Source organism: Mirounga leonina, unplaced genomic scaffold, assembly GCF_011800145.1.
Source record: "Mirounga leonina isolate KUSES-001 unplaced genomic scaffold, KU_Mleo_1.0 Mir_152, whole genome shotgun sequence".
Taxonomy (NCBI): Eukaryota; Metazoa; Chordata; class Mammalia; order Carnivora; family Phocidae; genus Mirounga; species Mirounga leonina.
In genome coordinates this window covers 5,942,320-5,961,896 of record NW_023270380.1, presented here as the reverse complement: position 1 = coordinate 5,961,896, position 19,577 = coordinate 5,942,320, and the positions used below count along the sequence as shown (strand labels likewise).

Sequence of the window (19,577 nt, the reverse complement as noted above, 5' to 3'; positions counted from 1 at the left end):
TTAAAGGTTTTATTTATTTGACAGAAAGACAGCCAGAGAGGGAACACGAGCAGGGGGAGTGGGAGAGGGAGAAGCAGGCTTCCCGCCGAGCAGGGAGCCCGATGCGGGGCTCGATCCCAGGACTCTGGGATCGTGACCTGAGCCGAAGGCAGACGCTTGGCAACTGAGCCTCCCAGGCGCCCCAAATAAATAAAATCTTGAAAAGAAAAGAAAGAAAAAAGAAATACCACTAACTTTCGGGAGCAAGAATTCTCTCTCAGGAAGCAACCCCACATCTGTCCAAAGCCTCAAACAAGTACACACTTGAGTAACAAATATTTTGCATCTATAAATATAGAAGAGATGACCAGGGGCCTAAAACACTTGAAGTTACAAATTACCAAATGCCTATTACTCCTATAATAAAACCTGCTACCAATCTGAAGCAGGGCTACATCCCAGTAATAAATAAGCTATAAAAAGCATCCAGAAATAATTAAATTCATTACCTATTTCAATGACGCTATTTACAATTTTTTCATCTGAACAGTATGCGTCTGTCAAAGACAACTTTGGTTTTAACATAATGTTTAAATGTTCTAGACAACAAGTCATAACTTTAGCCATTTCTTCCATCAACTCCCAGAACATGAAAACATATCCTGTCATCACCACATTTAAACACACATATGCCTTTCTATTTGCTCTGGTAGGAGGACAAAAGCATGATTCACTTGAAAATTTCTCAAAGAAGAGCACTGTAGGGGCACCTGGGTGGCTCAGTCGGTTAAGTGGCTGCCTTCAGCTCAGATCATGGTCCCAGGGTCCTGGGATTGAGCCCCATGTCAGGTTCCCTGCTCAGCGGGGAGCCTGCTTCTCCCTCTCCCACTCCCCCTGCTTGTGTTCCCTCTCTAGCTGTCAAATAAATAAATAAAATAAACAAAATCTTAAAAAAAAAGAAGAGCACTGTTATACATACTTTATGTAGAGATTTGCTACCAAGTAATTTGTGATGACTCTGATTCTCAAAGTAGTATTAGTTCAATAAAAGCTGTGGAAAAAAAAAACCATTAAAAACTTGGAATAACAATAGCAACAAAACAACACTAATAAAGTACAATCAGTAAATGTTATTTAGGGGCTCCTGGGTGGCTCAGTCGGTTAAGCATCTGCCTTCAGCTCAGGTCATGATCCCAGGGTCCTGGGATCAGGCCCCCACACAGGGCTCCCTGCTCAGCGGGGAGCCTGCTTCTCCCTCTCCCTCTGCCCCTCCCCCTGACTGTGCTCATGCTCTGTCAAATGAATAAATAAAATCATTTAAAAATATGTTATTTAAACAAAAATACCTTAGGGACATCTGGCTGGCTCTGTCAGAAGAGCATGTGACTCTTGATCTCAGGTTCGTGAGTTCAGGCCCCATGTTGTGCATAGAGATTACTTAAAAAACAAACAAACAACCCTAGGGCAGTGTAACTCAACTCAATGTCAAAAACCTAAAGTAGGCAAATAAATGCTATAAAAGCCTTAAAATGTTAAACAACTTTCCTCTTAGGAAAAAAAAGAGTAGAAAACAGTAAAGATTAGATACAGATTTTCTTTATATGAGGGAATAAGAAACTCACATCTAAAATTAATCCAAAAGGGGCACCTGGGTAGCTCAGTTGATTAAGCGTCTGCCTTCGGCTCAAGTTATGAACCCGGGTCTTGGGATCGAGCCTCACATCAGGATCCCTGTTCAGTGGGAAGCCTGCTTCACCCTCTCCCTCTGCCTGCCATTCCCCTGCAGTGCACGCACTGACTGAGCCACCCAGGTGCCCCTATGATCACCCATTTTAAAGAATGGACACACTCGGGCGCCTGGGTGGCTCAGTTGGTTGAGCGACTGCCTTTGGCTCAGGTCATGATCCTGGAGTCCTGGGATCGAGTCCCACATCGGGCTTCCTGCTCAGCAGGGAGTCTGCTTCTCCCCCTGACCCTCCCCACTCTCATGCTCTATCTCATTCTCTCTCAAATAAATTAAAAAAAAAAGAACGGACACACTCTACCTTAGGACTAATCTTTAAAGACTATAAACCAAGAGGTTAATTAGGACAAAGTTTTTCAATAATCTTGTTTATTTAGTGGCTTACATAAACTCTATTTACCATAAAAGAACTCTATTCACCAATAACACAATATGAATCAAAATTTGAGTTTAAAATGTGTTTTGTAAGAAAGTGTATTTACTTTTTGGAGATGCATGGTGAAGTATTCAGAGACGAAATGCCACTATGCATATCACTTTATTTAAAATGCTTAGGCAGGGTGTCTGGGCGATTCAGTTGGTTAAGTGTCTGCCTTCAACTTAGGTCATGATCCCAGGGTCTTGGGGTCAAGACCCACATTGGGCTCCCTGCTCAGCGGGGAGTCTGCTTCTCCCTCTCCCTCTGCCACTCCCCCTGCTTGTGCTCTCTCGTGCTCTCTATTAAATGTATAAATTAAATCTTTATAAATAAAAAAATGCTTAGTCAAAAAAAAATTTTTTTTAAGATTTTATTTATTTTTTGACAGAGAGATAGCGAGAGCAGGAACACAAGCAGGGGGAGTGGGAGAGGGAGAAGCAGGCTTCCTGCTGAGCAGGGAGCCCGATGTGGGGGCTTGATTCCAGGACCCTGGGATCATGACCTGAGCCGAAGGCAGACGCTTAACGACTGAGCCACCCAGGCGCCCAGTCAAAAAAATTTTTAAAAATGAAGCAAATAAGGCAAAGTGTTAGCAATGTTAAACTGACATAACAAGTATATACAGGTGTTCCTTACACTATTCTCAGCTGTATGTTTGAAAATTTAATAGTAAGTACTAAAAAAATACATAGATCCTCCTTAAACCTATTCTACTTCTAGGAATTATGTATATAACAAATGTAGCTGTCGACTAAAAATGGCCTAGAAACAACTGACCCAAAGCAAGGAGTACCCCCAGATGTCAGACTGGGGCCTCCAAATGCTATCTGCCACTTAAAAAAAAAAAAAAAAAAAAAACAGAAAGCAGAACTCAAGGGAAATAGCTGATTGTGATGCGGGGCAAAGAATGTGTACAGTGAGCCCTTCACATATGATAGCTTCCTTATCTCAGTAAGGAAACTCAAAAACCATTGGGTCACATCAAAAGTACTCAGGAGGCAATCTGAAGGGGTTCCTTCTGGCCAAATATAGGACAGTCTGAGCATCAAACAGGATAACAGCAATGGACTAAAACAGATCAAATATGTTTAAACCCATGACTTTAAAAAATTCATTGGTTTTCTAAGTCAATCAATTCATTTTTATGAAGAAAAAAAAGGGGGAAAAAACCATTTATCCTGTCTTTCAATCACCCAATTATTTGGAAAGCAAGTAATTAACACAGGGAAATTTTCCACGATGTAAGTTGTCCATCAGAAGAATGATAAAAGAAAATGATTAGAATTTCACCATTTGACAACCCCAAATAATTGATATAAACAATGTTCATCAGGGCGCCTGGGTGGCTCAGTCGTTAAGCGTCTGCCTTCGGCTCAGGTCATGATCCCAGGGTCCTGGGATCGAGTCCCGCGTCAGGCTCCCTACTCCACGGGAAGCCTGCTTCTCCCTCTCCCACTCCCCCTGCTTGTGTTCCCTCGCTCGCTGTCTCTCTGTCAAATAAATAAATAAAACCTTTTAAAAAACCACACAAAGGGCGCCTGGGTGGCTCAGTTGGTTAAGCGACTGCCTTCGGCTCAGGTCATGATCCTGGAGTCCCTGGATCGAGTACCGCATCAGGCTCCCTGCTCGGCAGGGAGCCTGCTTCTCCCTCTGACCCTCCCCCCTCTCATGTGCTCTCTGTCTCTCTCATTCTGTCTCAAATAAATAAATAAAATCTTTAAAAAAAAAAAACCCACAAAAACAATGTTCATCAAGAGCTGCTTCCATCACAAAAAGAGATACAACCAGACATTATGTACCTCCTGACTGAGGAACATATTACCTAGAGTATTTGTAAGAAAAAAGAGCTTTCAAACCTGAATCTGATAAACCCTATATTTAATTACCAATTTGTAGGAAATGTAGAGACAGAAATATATGTTAATGACATCATGTGGATGTAATCAGAATAATCCAGAACGTGGGAAATTTTAAAAGAGAAACACAATTTTTTCAACAAATTACAAGGAAGAAAAAAATGAATGTGGAAGATCAATCTAGGAAATTCTATATCCAACCAATAGGAGCGCCAGAGAAAGCAGGTAAAATGGAAGGGTAAAAATTATCAAAGATAATCTTAGAAGAAAACATCTCATAACTGAAAAGGTACATGTGACCTCAATTATTTTAAATAGGCTTAACCAAGAAAACACCTACAATCAATCAGTAAAAAAACACCCACAGATGGACAATTCTGCTTTTCATCTTATAAGCCCTTAGGCACTATATTTTATCATGCTCATGTATTTTAAGACACTTAAAAAAAAAAAAAAAGGATAAGAAAATCTTGTTATATAAGTATATTAAAAACATAATCCAAGACCTAAAAAAAAATCTGCTTCTTTCATCATGGAAAATTATAATAATCTTCTAAAACACAAGAAAAAAATTAATAGTATTCTTGTGATGAGCCTCAGAGACGTGCATGGTAGTCAGACTCTTGGAGAGTTCCAGGTTAGAAGCTGGAATCTGGGAGACTGGAAATTGGTAAGATGATGTGAGGAATGGAAAAAAATACTAAAACAATCAAAAGGAGACTTCTGATTTTGCTAAGTCAACTGTTCCTTGATAAATTGGGATTGCCCATCTGTTTCAATAGGTGCCAATGCATTTCAATTGCCATTTAGGATCAATAAACTGAGTGTAGAATACAAAATACCTCCATAAGAACTTAGAAGAAATATGTTTCAACTATTTTATTTTAAATTAACATTGTTGGGGTGCCTGGGTGGCTCAGTTGTTAAACATCTGCCTTCAGCTCAGGTCATGATCCCAGGGTCCTGAGATCGAGCCCCGCATCGGGCTCCCTGCTCGGCAGGAAGCCTGCTTCTCCCGCTCCCATTCCCCCTGCTTGTGTTCCCTCTCTCGCTGTGTCTCTGTCAAATAAAATCTTTAAAAAAAAATAAATCAATTAACATTGTTACTACAGGATAAATGGAACCTAAAATACTATAGGGCCATTTAATTTAGTCACTCTATATAGGTAAACAATACCAGATTTCAGTTACCATAAAACATATTACAAACAATAAGGACAAAGAACCATGAAGACAATCACCAGAGAGGAACTAAAAATACAATGTATATATCGATTGATCTACAGCAACTCCAAGTATATGGATATGAGAATATCCAGTAATGAATATAATTTTTAAGCATACAGACGTATATTAATAAAAGGTTTACTGATAGTATTTCATTAATTAAATCAGTTAATTTTAACTCATGACACGAATTTAGAAAAAATGCTTCTTCACTCCCACATTCATGAAATAATTTTAATCAGACTCTTCAAACACAGTTATAACGTTAGTATCTATCATCACTAGGGACACTTTTAGAATACCTCACACAATTACCTAGGATATATGTTTCCTATTGCTGCTATACAACTACACAGATTTATTTTTTAAAGATTTGAGAGAGAGCTAGCAGAGCAAGCAAGAGAGAACATGAGTGGAGAGGGGAGGGACAGAGGGAGAGGGAGAAGCAGGCTTCCTGCTGAGCAGGGACACCCCTCCCCCACCCCTACAATCGGGGCTCGATCCCAGGACCCTGGGATCATGACCTGAGCAGAAGGCAGACACTTAACCAACTGAGCCACCCAAGTACGCCCACAAATGTATTATCTTACAGTTTTGGAGGTCAGAAGCCTGAGGACAGTCTCACTGGACTAAAATCAAGGCGTTGCAGGGGAACTGGGTGGCTCAGTCGGTTAAGTGTCTACCTTCGGCTCAGGTCATAATCCTGGAGTCCCGGGACTGAGCTCCACATCAGGCTCCCTGTTCAGCGGGGAGTCGGCTTCTTCCTGTGCCCCTCACCCCACTCTCATGCATGCTTTCTCTCTCTCTAATAAATAAAATCTTTAAAAAATAAAATAAAATCAAGGTGTTGCAAAGCTGTGTTCCCTTCTGGAGTCTACAGAGGAAAATTCATTGCCTTGCCTTCTCCAGCTTCTAGAGGCCGCTCACACTCTTTGGCTTCACCACCCTCTTCCATCTTCAAAGCCCACAGTGGCCAGTTGAAACCTTCTCACGTCACTGCACTCCAGCACTGCCCTCTTCTGCTTCTACTTCTAAGGATCCTTGGGATTACACTCAGCCCACCTGGATAATATTCCTATCTTAAAGTCAGGTGATTAGCAACCTTAATTCCACCTGCAACCCTAATTCTCCTTTGCCATGTAACCAAACATAATGCTCCCAGGTCCTGGGGACATCTTTGTTGCAAGGGGAGGGGCATTATTCTGCCCATCATGGCATATCCTCTTTACTTAAACACTTTTTAAAATCTGCATATGGGAACACCTGGATGGCACAGTCAGTTAAGCATCCGACTCTTGGTTTCAGCTCAGGTCATGGTCTCAGGGTCGTGGGATCAATCAAGCCCCATGTCGGGCTCTGTGCTCAGGGCAGTCTGCTTGAGACTTTACTTTCTCTCCTTCTCCCTCTGCCCCCAACTGCACATATGCATGCTCGCTTGCACTCTCTCTCTAAAATAAATAAATCTTTAAAAAAATAAAAATTACAAAACCTGCATATGATGCTATCTCAGGAAATTAAATTTCTAACCCAAACCATTTGCAAAACATCAGAACTGCTCTATTTCTTTTTTAAGTAAATTTTTAAAATGTGTATCTAGGGCGCTTGGGTGGCTCAGTTGGTTAAGCGACTGCCTTCGGCTCGGGTCATGATCCTGGAGTCTCAGGATTGAGTCCCACATCGGGCTCCCTGCTCAGTGGCGGGGGGGTCTGCTTCTCCCTCTGACCCTCTTCCCTCTCGTGCTCTCTCTCATTCTCTCTCAAATAAATAAATAAAATCTTAAAAAAAAATAAAAATAAAATGTATATTTGCAAAATAGCTGACACTATGCACCAGTAACTGGTCTAAGTGCTTTAAACACCTTCATTTATTTAGTTATCACCACAACCCTACAACACACAGTGAAGCAGCTCCAGGAATAATTACTAAATCCGTGTTCAATGTCGCTGCATCTTTTTACCAATTCTACCTGTTGACTTCCAAAAGAAATTCAAAAGTAGCACCAGTTGAGGTAAATAGAGAATGCCCCCATACGATGAGATAATTAATAAATACACAGTAGCTCCTTCTTTACAGAATTATAATTTTAGGGGGAAAAATTTGCCTGATCATACATACATGAAGGAAGTATCAAACTCACAGGCAACTTTTACAATAAAAAAAATTTTATTTATTTGACAGAGAGAGACACAGTGAGAGAGGGAACACAAGCAGGGGGAGTGGGAGAGGGAGAAGCAGGCTTCCCGCGGAGCAGGGAGCCCGACGCGGGGCTCGATCCCAGGATTCTGGGATCATGACCTGAGCCGAAGGCAGACACTTAATGACTGAGCCACCCAGGTGCCCCACTCACAGGCAATTTAATAAATGAAAATAATATGTACCACTTCATAGTCACTAAATTACCATGAAATAGCTTCCATCTGTATTACTGGATTTGTGACTCAATACTCCAATCTGCCTTTAGAAAGCGAGACTTATTCCCACCAGCTGCTGGGAATACTAACTTCTGGCAATTAGCCCTCACCTATGAGCCTACTTTCAAGAACTGTCTCAACTGAAGAAGGTGCCTGGCACACCCCCTTTCACATACAAAAACCCAGTAATAGATCATCACAGGTATAAATGCCCAGCCCTCATCTCAACTAGGAAAATCTCTGAAGGGCCACCCTATCTTCAGAATTGCCCACAGGGTCAAGTGAAACTTATGTTCAAACTACATCACAGGGGCACCTGGCTGGCTCAGTCAGGGGAACATGCAACTCTATTTTTTTAATTCAAGTTCGTTAACATATAGTGTATTATTTGTTTCAGGTGTAGAATTTAGTGATTCATCAGTTGCGTATAACACCCATTACATCAAGTGTTCTCCTTAATGCCCATCACTCAATTACCCCATCCCCCCACCCACCTCCCCTCCAGCAACCCTCAGTTTGTTCCCTATAGTTAAGAGTCTTATGCTTTGCCTCCCTGTTATTTTATTTTTCCTTCTCTTCCCCTACGTTCATGTTTTATTTCTTAAATTCCACATGAGTGAAATCATATGGTATTCATCCTTCTCTGACTTATTTGGCTTAGCATAATACACTCTAGTTCCAGCCACATAAGTGCCAATGGCAAGATTTCATTCCTTTTGATGACTGAGTAATATTCCATTGTGTGTGTGTATACACACATGCACACGCACACACACACACCACATCTTCTTTATCCATTCCTGTGTTGATGGAATCTGGGCTCTTTCCATAGTTTGGCTATTGTGGACACTGCAGCTATAAACATTGGGGTGCATGTGCCCCTTTGAATCACTATGTTTGTATCCTCTGGATAAATACATAGTAGTGCAATTGCTGGGTTGTGAGGTAGTTCTATTTTTAACTTTTTGAGGAACCTCCATACGACATGCAACTTTTTTTTTTTTAAAGATTTTATTTATTTGTCAGAGAGAGCACAAGCAGGGGGAGCAGCAGGCAGGAGAAACAGGCTGCCTGCTGAGCAAGAAGCCCCATGCAGGACTTGATCCCAGGACCCTGGGATCCGGACCTGAGCTGAAGGCAGACGCTTAACTGACTGAGCCACCCAGGCATCCCACAAACATGCAACTCTTGATCTCGGGGCTGTAAGTTCAAGCCCCATGTTGGGTGTAGAGATTACTTAAAAGTAAAATCTTAAAAAAAAAAAAAAAGCTTCCGCAGAGCAAAGGAAACTAAAAGGCAACCTATGGAATGGGAGAAGATATTTACAAATGACATATCTGATAAAGGGTTAGTATCCCAAATAAAGAACTTCTACAACTCAACATACAAAAAACCCCAAATAATCCAATTAAAAAATGGGCAGGAGTCATGAATAGACATTTCTCCAAAGAAGACATCCCAATAGCCAACAGACATGAAAGATGTTCAACATCACTCGGCATCAGGGAAATGCAAAACAAAACCACAATGAGATACCACCTCACACCAGTCAGAATAGCTAAAATCAAGAACACAAGAAACGAGTATTGGCAAGGATGTGGAGAAAAAGGAACCCTCGTGCACTGTTGGTGGGAATGCAAACTGGTGCAACCACTGTGGAAAACAGTATGGGGGGTCCTCAAAATATTAAAAATAAAATTACCATATGATCCAGTAATTCCACTACTGGGTATTTATCCAAGGAATATGAAACCAATAATTTGAAAAGATATATGCATCCCTATGTTTACTGCAGCATTATTTACAATAGCAAATTATGGAAGCAGCCCAAGTGTTCATCAACTGATAAATGAATAAAGAAGAGGTAGTGTACATATACAGTGGAATACTACTCAGCCATAAAAAAGAATGAAATCTTGCCATTTGCAACAACATGGGTGGGGCCAGAAAATATAATGCTAAGCAAAATAAGTCAGTCAGAGAAAGACAAATACCATATGATTTCACCCATATGTGGAAGTTAAGAAACAAAACAACCAAGTAAAGGGGAAAAAAAAGAGAGAGAGAAACCAAGAAACTCTTAACTACGGAGAAGAATCTGATGGTCACGAGAGGTGAGGTGGGTGGGGGATGGGTGAAACAGGTGAAGGAGATTTAAGGTTACACTTATCTTGACAAGCACTGAGTAATATATAGAATTGTTGAATCACTATATTGTACACTTAAAACCAATATAACTATGTTAACAATACTGAAATAAAAAATAAAAAATAAAATAAAATACTAAATTAATTCAAAAATAAAAGAATGACATTATTTAAAAGAAAAAAAACTCTAACTATGTATGGTGATAGATGTTAACTAGACCTATCTTGGTGTTCATCAGGCAATACATACAAATATCAAATCATTATTTTGTACCCCTAAAACTAATATAATGTTAAATGTCAATTATACCTCAATAAAAAAACAATGTAAACAAAATGATGCTATAGAAACATAAATATTACCAAACAATACATGAGAAAAGAGATCACAAAATTGTATATCAATTTAAACTACTTTAAAGACATATACATGTGGATTAATGACAAAAGAAATTTCCAAAATTTCTTAGTTTTTGAGGTTAGGACATGAGAATTCAAGATTATTAGTTGTTGTTTAACGTTTACTCATAAGATATTTTAAGGTTGAATTAATAGAAAAGAGTAACACTAAATAATTAAATAAGTCTAAAATTAAATAAAACCATAGATACCACAGGATATTGTTACCCAAACAAAACAATTGCATATAGGAAGCATCTACAAATTCGTTGTTAGTTTCTTTAAAATCGTTGTTACAAAACACTACAGAGAAGCCTACAAAGAAAGAACTCCAAAATAAATAAATCCAGACACACAGAGAATTATAAATTACCTGCCACAGGAGGGACAATACCAGAAAAACGCACTGTTGCATGTTCTCCATTAATTGCAACTCGTCGACCAATGACATCTGATGTCAAAGTGTCATTCATCATAATGCAGCCAGGATCCAAAATATGAGGAGATCTAGGAAGAAAATTACAAAATTGACAAGAATTAATAAAGATTAATAAAGTCCTTTAAAAAATGTTTTTTTCACTTCATTGAGATATTCTTGAAGTCAACACTCCTGATCAATTTAGTTTTCATATTTTGGTGAAAAGAAGGCCCCATAGATGTATCTGCCATATTCTCATAACTTTATTTTACTTAACTCTCTAACTGTATTTTGACAATATATTTTTTTTAAATGCGGCTTAACTCCAATTAGCTCACATCAGATAACTTGTCTATTATGTCATTTACTGAAGGGGCTGGAAGGAGAGGAGAAAAGAAGACAAGGGGATAAAAGTAATCGAGAACAGGGAAAGAAAACAGGCAATATGGGCATTGTTGTCTCTTCAGGAAGGGAGAAAAACCCAAATCCAGAGATATAGGAAGCAACACATATAATGAAAAATAAATTAAAATTAAACCCTAGGGGCACCTGGCTGGCTCAGTTGGTGGAGCATGCAGCTCTTGATCTCCTGATCTGGGGATCATGAGTTCAAGTACCACCTTGGGCATAGAGCTTACAAAAAAAAATTAAACTCTAATAAAAATGTAGTACCCTAAAATTAAAGACAAAGAGGTCTTAAAGGGAGACTGAGTGAAAAGTATCCCCGATCTAAGGATGTTAACTAGATCCAACTCCTACTTCACAGGAAAGCAGAAGACTGAGGAGCATGTCAAATGACATTCCCAGGGTGTAGTCTGCCAAAATCCAGACAGTGGGGAACTCTACTGTCACACAAGTCTGTTTCTTCAACAAATAAAACGCAAGGAGAAAAAGAAAGACATGGAACTCCGGAGAACAAACGGATTAAAAGAAACTTAAGAAATATGTCAACCAATTGCAATATATGGACTTTAAATAGATCCTAATTTTTTAAAACTGTAAATAATTTTTATTTTTATTTTTTTAATTTTTTTAAGATTTTATTTATTTATTTGAAAGACAGGCACAGTGAGAGATGGAACACAGGCAGGGAGAGTGGGGGAGGGAGAAGCAGGCTTCCCGCCCAGCAGGAAGCCCAATGTGGGGCTGGATCCCAGGACCCTGGGATCACAACCTGAGCCGAAGGCAGATGCTTAACAACTTAGCCACCCAGGTGCCCCTGTAAATAATTTTAAAGTAAAAGAAATTATGAGGATATTAAAGATTTGAACACTGACTAGATTTGATATTAAAGAATAACTGTTTAAAAGTTGAAAATAGAGCTGCCCTATGACCCAGCAATTGCACTACTGGGTGTTTACCCCAAAGATACAAATGTAGGGATCTAAGGGGTATGTGCACCCCAATGTTTACAGCAGCAATGTCCATAATAGCCAAACTATGGAAAGAGCCAAGATGTCCATCAACAGATGAATGGATAAAGAAGATGTGGTACACACACACACACACACACACACTGGAATATTATGCAGCCATCAAAAGGAATGAAATCTTGCCATTTGCAGCGACGTGGATGGAACTGGAGGGTATATGCGGAGCAAAATAAGTCAATCAGAGCAAGACATGTAACATATGATCTCACTGATATGAGGAATTCTTAATTTCAGGAAACAAACTGAGGGTTGCTGGAGTGGTGGGAGTGGGAGGGATGGGGCGGCTGGGTGATAGACATTGGGGAGGGCATGTGCTATGGTGAGCACTGTGAATTGTGTTAAGACTGTTGAATCACAGACCTGTACCTCTGAAACAAATAATACATTATATGTTTAAAAAAAGAAGATAGTAGGAACGGAGAAATGAAGAGGGGGAAATTGGTGGGGGAGATGAACAATGAGAGACTATGGACTCTGAGAAACAAACTGAGGGTTTTAGAGGGGAGAGGGGTGGGGGGATGGGTTAGCCTGGTGATGGGTATTAAAGAGGGCACATACTGGGCGCCTGGGTGGCTCAGTTGGTTAAAGAGGGCACATACTGAACAGAGCACTGGGTGTTATGCACAAACAATGAATCATGGAACACTACATCAAAAACTAATGATGTAATGTATGGTGATTAACATAAAAAAAAAGAATAACTGTTTAAGATTCAATGAAATCCTTATCAAAATACCAATTGTATTTTTCACAGAACTAGAACAAACAATACTAAAATTTGTATGGAACCACAAAAGACCTCAAAATACCCAAACAAATCTTGAGAAAGACAAGCCTGGAGGTATCACAATCCCAGATTTCAAGTTATATTACAAAGCTATAATAATCAAAACAGTGTGGTACTAGCACAAAAAACAGACATATAGATCAATGGAACAGAATAAAGAGCCCAGAAATAAACCCACGCTTATATGGCTAATTAATCTATGACAAAAGAGACAGGAGTATACAATGGGAAAAAGACAGTCTCCTCAACAAATGGTGTTGGGAAAACTGGACAGCTACATGCAAAAATGAAACTGGACCACTTTCTTATACCATACACAAAAATAAACTCAAAACAGATTAGACCAAAATTGAGTCCTGAAACCACAAAACGCCTAGAAGAAAACATAGGCAGTAATTTCTTGGACATCGGCCTTAGCAACATTTTTCTAAATATGTCTCCTGCAAGGGAAACAAATGCAAAAATAAACTATTGGGACTACATCAAAATAAAGAGCTTCTGCACAGCAAAGGAAACAGTCAACAAACCAAAAGGCAACCTACTGAATAGGAGAAGGTATCTGTAAATGATATATCTGATAAGGGGTTAATATCCAAAATACATAGAGAACTTACACAACTCAACACCAAAAATACAAATGATCCAATTAAAATGGGCAGCGAACCTGAGTAAATATTTTTCCAAAGAAGACATACAGATGGCCAACAGATACATGAAAGGATGCTCAACATCACTCATCATCACGGAAATGCAAATCAAAACTACGAGATATATCACGTTATACCTGTTAGAATGGCTGGTATCAAAAAGACAAGAAATAACAAGTGTCAGTAAGGATGTGGAGAGAGAGGAACCCTCGTGCATTGTTGGTGGGAATGTAAATTGGTGCAGCCACATGGAAAACAGCATGGAGTTTCCTCAAATAATTAAAAATAGAATTACCATATGACTCAGTAATTCCAGTGCTGGGCATCTACCCAAAGAAAATGAAAACACTAATAATTTGAAAAGATACATGTGATGTGGGAAACAAAGGCAAAAGAAAAATTAAATTTCCTTACTACTTACAACCCATTAACAGGTCCTTGAAACAGGCAGAGTGACATTCCTCTAGGGACTCAACTGCCTCGATGTTAATACTTTGCTAAGGGCAAAAGGCAATCTTAGCCTGACCCCCAGGATCCTCTAAGTCTACTTTAACATATAAAAATTCTTTTGGAAACTTCCTTTATCTCTACCCCCAAGATACCTTGGGGGCAATCATCCCCCAAGCATATGACCCACCAATATACATATGAAGGGTCTCATGACTCAGGTTTTTCCAAACAGTAATAAATGACCTTATCCTAACAAGAGCTAGCCCCCTCAAGGTCCTGGAAACCCTGCTTCCAAAATCCTTTAGACTTATGCTCTCCCTAACCCCCTCTCAACCTGAAAGTATATAATCAGCCACTCCTCATGACCCCATTGCAGCTCTCTCTGCCCACGGGTCCTGTCCCCCATGCTTTATTAAAACCCTGTTTTGCACCAACGACGTCTCAAGAATTCTTTCCTGGCCATTAGCTTCGAACCTTAACATCCTTCTTACATCATATGCACCCTCGAAGTAATTCCAATAACCAAGATGTAGAAGCAACCTAGGTGTCCACTGATAGGCGAATGGATAAGGAAGGTGTGTGTAGACACACACACACACACACACACACACGAATGTATGCAGTCATTAAAAAAAAAAAGATGGGATTATGCCATTTGCGACAACATAGATGGATCCAGAAGGTATTAAGCTAAGTGAAATTAAGTCAGACTGAAAAAGACCAATACCATACAATTTCACTCATATGTGGAATCTACAAAAAAAAAACAACAAATAATAAACAAACAAAAAGCCGAATCAGACCTTAAATACAGAAAACTGATGTTTGCCAGAGGTGGGGGGGAGGGGATGGGCAAAATGGAAGATATAGGTTTCCAGTTATGGAATGAGTAAGTCACAGGACTAGAGGGCACAGCATAGGAAATATAGTCAATGACAGCATAATAGCTTTCTGTGGTGACAGATGGTAGCTACACTTGTGGTGAGCATAGCATAATGTATAAAGAAATTGAATCACTATGTTGTATACCTGAAGCTAATGTACTACTGTGTATCAACTATACTCAAAATAATTTTTAAAATAAATAATAAAAATAAAGATTCAGGGGCGCCTGGGTGGCTCAGTGGGTTAGGCATCTGCCTTCAGCTCAGGTCATGATCTCGGGGTCCTGGGATCGAGCCCCATGGCAGGCTCTCAGCTCAGTGGGGAGTCTTTCTCCCCCTCACTCTCCCTCTGTGCTCTCTCTCCCTCTCACAAATAAATAACTAAAATCTTTAAAAAAAATAAAGATTCAAATGTAAAAAAATTTAAATGCTTAAATTTAACTATAATTATGCTAATAATTCTCACTAGTTTTTTTTTTTTTTTAAAGATTTTAGTTATTGGGGCGCCTGGGTGGCTCAGTCGTTAAGCTTCTGCCTTCGGCTCAGGTCATGATCCCAGAGTCCTGGGATCGAGCCCTGCATCGGGCTCCCCGCTCTGTGGGAAGCCTGCTTCTCCTTCTCCCACTCCCCCTGCTTGTGTTCCCTCTCTCACTGTGTCTCTCTCTGTCAAATAAATAACTAAAATCTTAAAAAAAAAAAAAAAAGATTTTAGTTATTTATTTGTCAGAAAGAGAGAGAGAGCACAAGCAGGGGGAGTGGCAGGCAGAGGGAGAAGCAGACTCCCTGCAGAGCAGGGAGCCCGATGCGGGACTTGATCTCAGGACCCTGGGATCATGACCTGAGCCGAAGGCAGATGCTTAACCGACTGAACAACGGAGGCATCCCAGTTTTCACTAGTTTTAATGTCTTTTTCGATTTTCATTAACATGTGAATAGAATTTTCTTACAATTGAAATAGATATGTAATTTCTGTTCTACTTCTTTTATTAACAGTGTGAACATTTTTCCATACAGCCACAGAATCATATTAATCTCTTTAATGTTGACCTGTAGATACCACAAGTTACTTAATCATTTCTCTATTGCTATATGTTTCCATTGTTTACTATCCCAAACAGCTAAAAACATCTTCATGTTTAAATTATTCTTGTCCTTTGAAGTATTTCCTTGGGAAAAATTCTTAAGACAATTATTCAAAGTAAATAAATATATTTAAGATTTGCAAAAGCCATGGCCAAACCATCCATCCAAAAAAACCAAAAAAGTTAAATACTGACAATGGCACTAAGAGAAAATCTACTTGTTCACTTGTCTCTATAAAGTCTTAGGAATTCCCATGAAGAACTTTCAAATCAGGTCTTCCCTATCCTGTACTATCCTATACAACTAATTTTTTTTTTTTTTCAAGTAATCTCTACACCTAATGTGGGGCTTAAACTCACGACCCAGGGATCAAGAGTTGTACGCTGACCCAGACACCCCTTGTGCAACTAATTATTGAAGTAGGACTTAACACATGATAACATATGTGTATATGTAGGACTTTACATTTATATATATTAAACATCAAACAATCCAACATTAATTATCTCTCCCAGTTGTCCTGTCCAATTTTTCTATGATCAAAGACAAAATATGTGTGTGTATATGTGTATGACCCATATATATATGACCCTGACCAAAGACAGAACCCACACAAATTGTGGGTAAAACGTTTTTTTAGTTACAAGCCCTCCTATTATCCAGTTCACATGCAAGAATGTCATGAGCTTTGTGAAATGCTCCCCTAAAATCAAACCCCACTGTCAGACCCAGAGTATGCTGTCAGTCAGAGGAATGGGGTGAGGGAAGGGATCTCTTTACTCTTTAATTTACACACCTCTGAGTTGTATGAGTTATATTTGGAAGGAATAGCTGTTATTTGTTCTATTAACAATAATGAGGCGGGAGGAAAGGAAAGATGATGAAAAGTGAAAGGAAATAATGCACTGTTCTCTGCAAATTCCTCTGGCTTGCCAGGGAATTACTATCCAAAAGACAAACAAAATAAGGTAAATTTAGCCAAGACTCACTAAACTCTTCCTAGCTCCTTAGAAGTACTACTTTTCTAAATGTTCATAAAACATCTTTCCTAGAAGTTCTAGTTCCCCTTGTTCGTTACTCTTTAAAGATTATGAACAGGAATTTTTGCAATTGTATTTGCCAGTTCTTTCATAAATTTCTAGATGTAATTTCTCTTGGAATGCAGACTAATTCAAAGATGTATTTATTTATTTGAGAGAGAACACACGCACGCATGTGTTGGGGGGCAGAGGGAGAGGGACAAGCAGACTCCCTGCTGAGCTAGGAGCCTGCTATGGACACGGGGCTTAATTCCAGGACCGTGAGATCATGACCTGAGCCAAAGGCTTAACTGACTGAGCCATCCAGGCACCGCTAGAATGCAGACTAATTCAAAATGGCCAAATGCTATCCTATCTCTTTTTATCTTCAACATGCTTTTAACCAGATTTTTTTTTTTTTTTTTTTTTTGGCCAAGACAGGAAATCATTCTCCATAGAAATGACAAAGGATAAGAAATTGCTGCAATCTGCTACTTTTCTGTCCTCTCTTATGCTACATTAAATATATTTTTAAAAGATGAAGCAAAGGTGCCAAAATATTAACAATCATTAAATAAAGGCAATGAGTATCTCGATGTTTCCTATGTTTCAAAATACTCAGGATTTAAAGTTACAAGACATACACTACTACACCCAAGGAGTAGACTTTCTTGTACTAACTTTTTAGTCTAGATCAATCCCAAAAGCTTCTTTTCTTGTCTTCACATTTTTTTCACAAGTTGATTTTTTCTTAAATTTTTATTTATTTGACAGAGAGAGAGATAGTGAGAGCAGGAACACAAGCAGGGAGAGTGGGAGAGGAAGAAGCAGGCCTCCCGGAGAGCAGGGAGCCTGATGTGGGGCTTGATCCCAGGACCCTGGGATCATGACCTGAGCTGAAGGCAGACGCGCAGCTACTGAGCCACCCTGGCGCCCCTCACAAGTTGATTTTAAGGCTCAACCTTACTAATATTTTTCTTAAGAAGTCTATTCAAGGGGCGCCTGGGTAGTTCAGTTGTTAAGCATCTGCCTGCGGCTCAGGTCATGATCCCAGGGTTCTGGGATTGAGGCCCGCATCGGGCTCCCTGCTCCGCAGGGAGCCTGCTTCTCCCTCTCCCACTCCCCTGGCTTGTGTTTCCTCTCTCGCTGTCTCTGTCAAATAAATAAATAAAATCTTAAAAAAAAAAAAAAAGAAGTCTATTCAAGTGCCTGAAAGTCACTGGTTAGACAGTCTCTTTTTCCCTTTCAGTAATCCTCATATTTTTCTAGGCATATCTCACTGAATTTTTTAAATAAATGATACTCAAAAGTATAAAAAGGAATACACTGAGTTTCTCTTCCACTCCTGCTCGTCATTATCTCTTCCTGCTCGTCATTATCTCTTCCTGCTGGCAACAGCTTTATTAGTACCTTATATATACTTCCATACCTATTTTATGCTTATACATGCTGGTATTTTCCCTCTTTCTTTACACAAATGATACCATACTATATATGTGGTTCTGTTCCTTACATTTTCATTCAATAATATAACCTGGAAATTTATCCACAGCCATGACAGGAGCTTTTAAATGTCTTCTGGCTCCACAGTATTTGTATAGATTCACCATGATTTAACCAGTCTTCAAACTGATGGACTTCAGTTACTCCCAAGTTTTTGCTTCTACAAATAATACTGCAAAGACTAAACCTGCTCATTTATTTTTTTTATAGCTGTGCAAAAATATCTGTAGGAAACATTCTCAAAGCGGGTATTGCTAAGTCAAAGGGTATGTGCATTTTTAATGTTGATAGGTAATAACAAATGTCCCTTTTTAGTGGCTGTGACAATTTACTGTCCTATCGGCACTCTATGAGCCCCTGTATCATCACTGTGCCCTTCACAAAATATTAACACATTTTTGGTTAACTGTCACTCTGATAAAGGAAATATACATTTTACTTATATTTTCTTTTATGAAGGAAGCTGAGCATCTATTCATTTTGATTCCCTTTTCTATAAACTAACTGTTCACATCCTTTACCCATTTTCCTATTGGTTTATTGATCTTTCTCATAATGTTTTTAAAATCTAAATGGTTTCCTATATGTTCTTCATGACGAGATGACTACATAATTCCTCAAATAAAACATTTGAAAAGAACTGAGAGGAAGGACACAAGCAGATTCTTTACAACCATGTTCACAGTGCTATTATTCACAAAGACCCAAGAGATGGAACTAACCCAAATATCCATGTGGTGTATGAGTACAATGGAATATTATTCAGCCTTAAAAAGAAAGGGAATTCTGCCACATGCTACAACATGGATGAACCCTGAGGACATCATGTTAAGTGAAATAAGCCAGTAAGGACAAATACTGTATGATTCCACTTAAAAGTAGTACCTAGAGTAGTCAAATTCATAGAATTGTGGTTGTCAAGGGCTGTGGGGAGGGGGAAAGTGTTGTTTAATGGCTAAGAGTTTCAGTTTTGCAAAATGAAAGGAGTTCTGGAGACAGATGGTGGTGATGGTTGCACAACAATGTGAATGTACTTAACACTACTGAACTGTGGCACACTTAAAAATTGTTAAAATGGTCTGGGGTGCCTGGCTGGCTCAGTCGGTGGAGTGTGCCACTCTTGATCTCAGGGTTGTGAGTTCAAGCCCCACTCTGGAGGTAGAGATTACTTA

The 19,577-nt window shown here is 39.3% G+C and overlaps 1 protein-coding gene across 3 annotated transcripts in view; it reads right to left on the bottom strand.

Moving 5' to 3' along the window:
* The window catches only part of TBCE (tubulin folding cofactor E), a 94,304-nt gene that overhangs the window by 50,973 nt on the left and 23,754 nt on the right, over nucleotides 1–19,577 (bottom strand). For all 3 annotated transcript variants that reach the window (XM_035008495.1, XM_035008494.1, XM_035008496.1), the window contains exon 2: nucleotides 10,555–10,688. In XM_035008495.1, coding sequence (XP_034864386.1) covers nucleotides 10,555–10,688 — 134 coding nt within the window. The remainder of the gene's footprint in view (nucleotides 1–10,554; nucleotides 10,689–19,577) is intronic.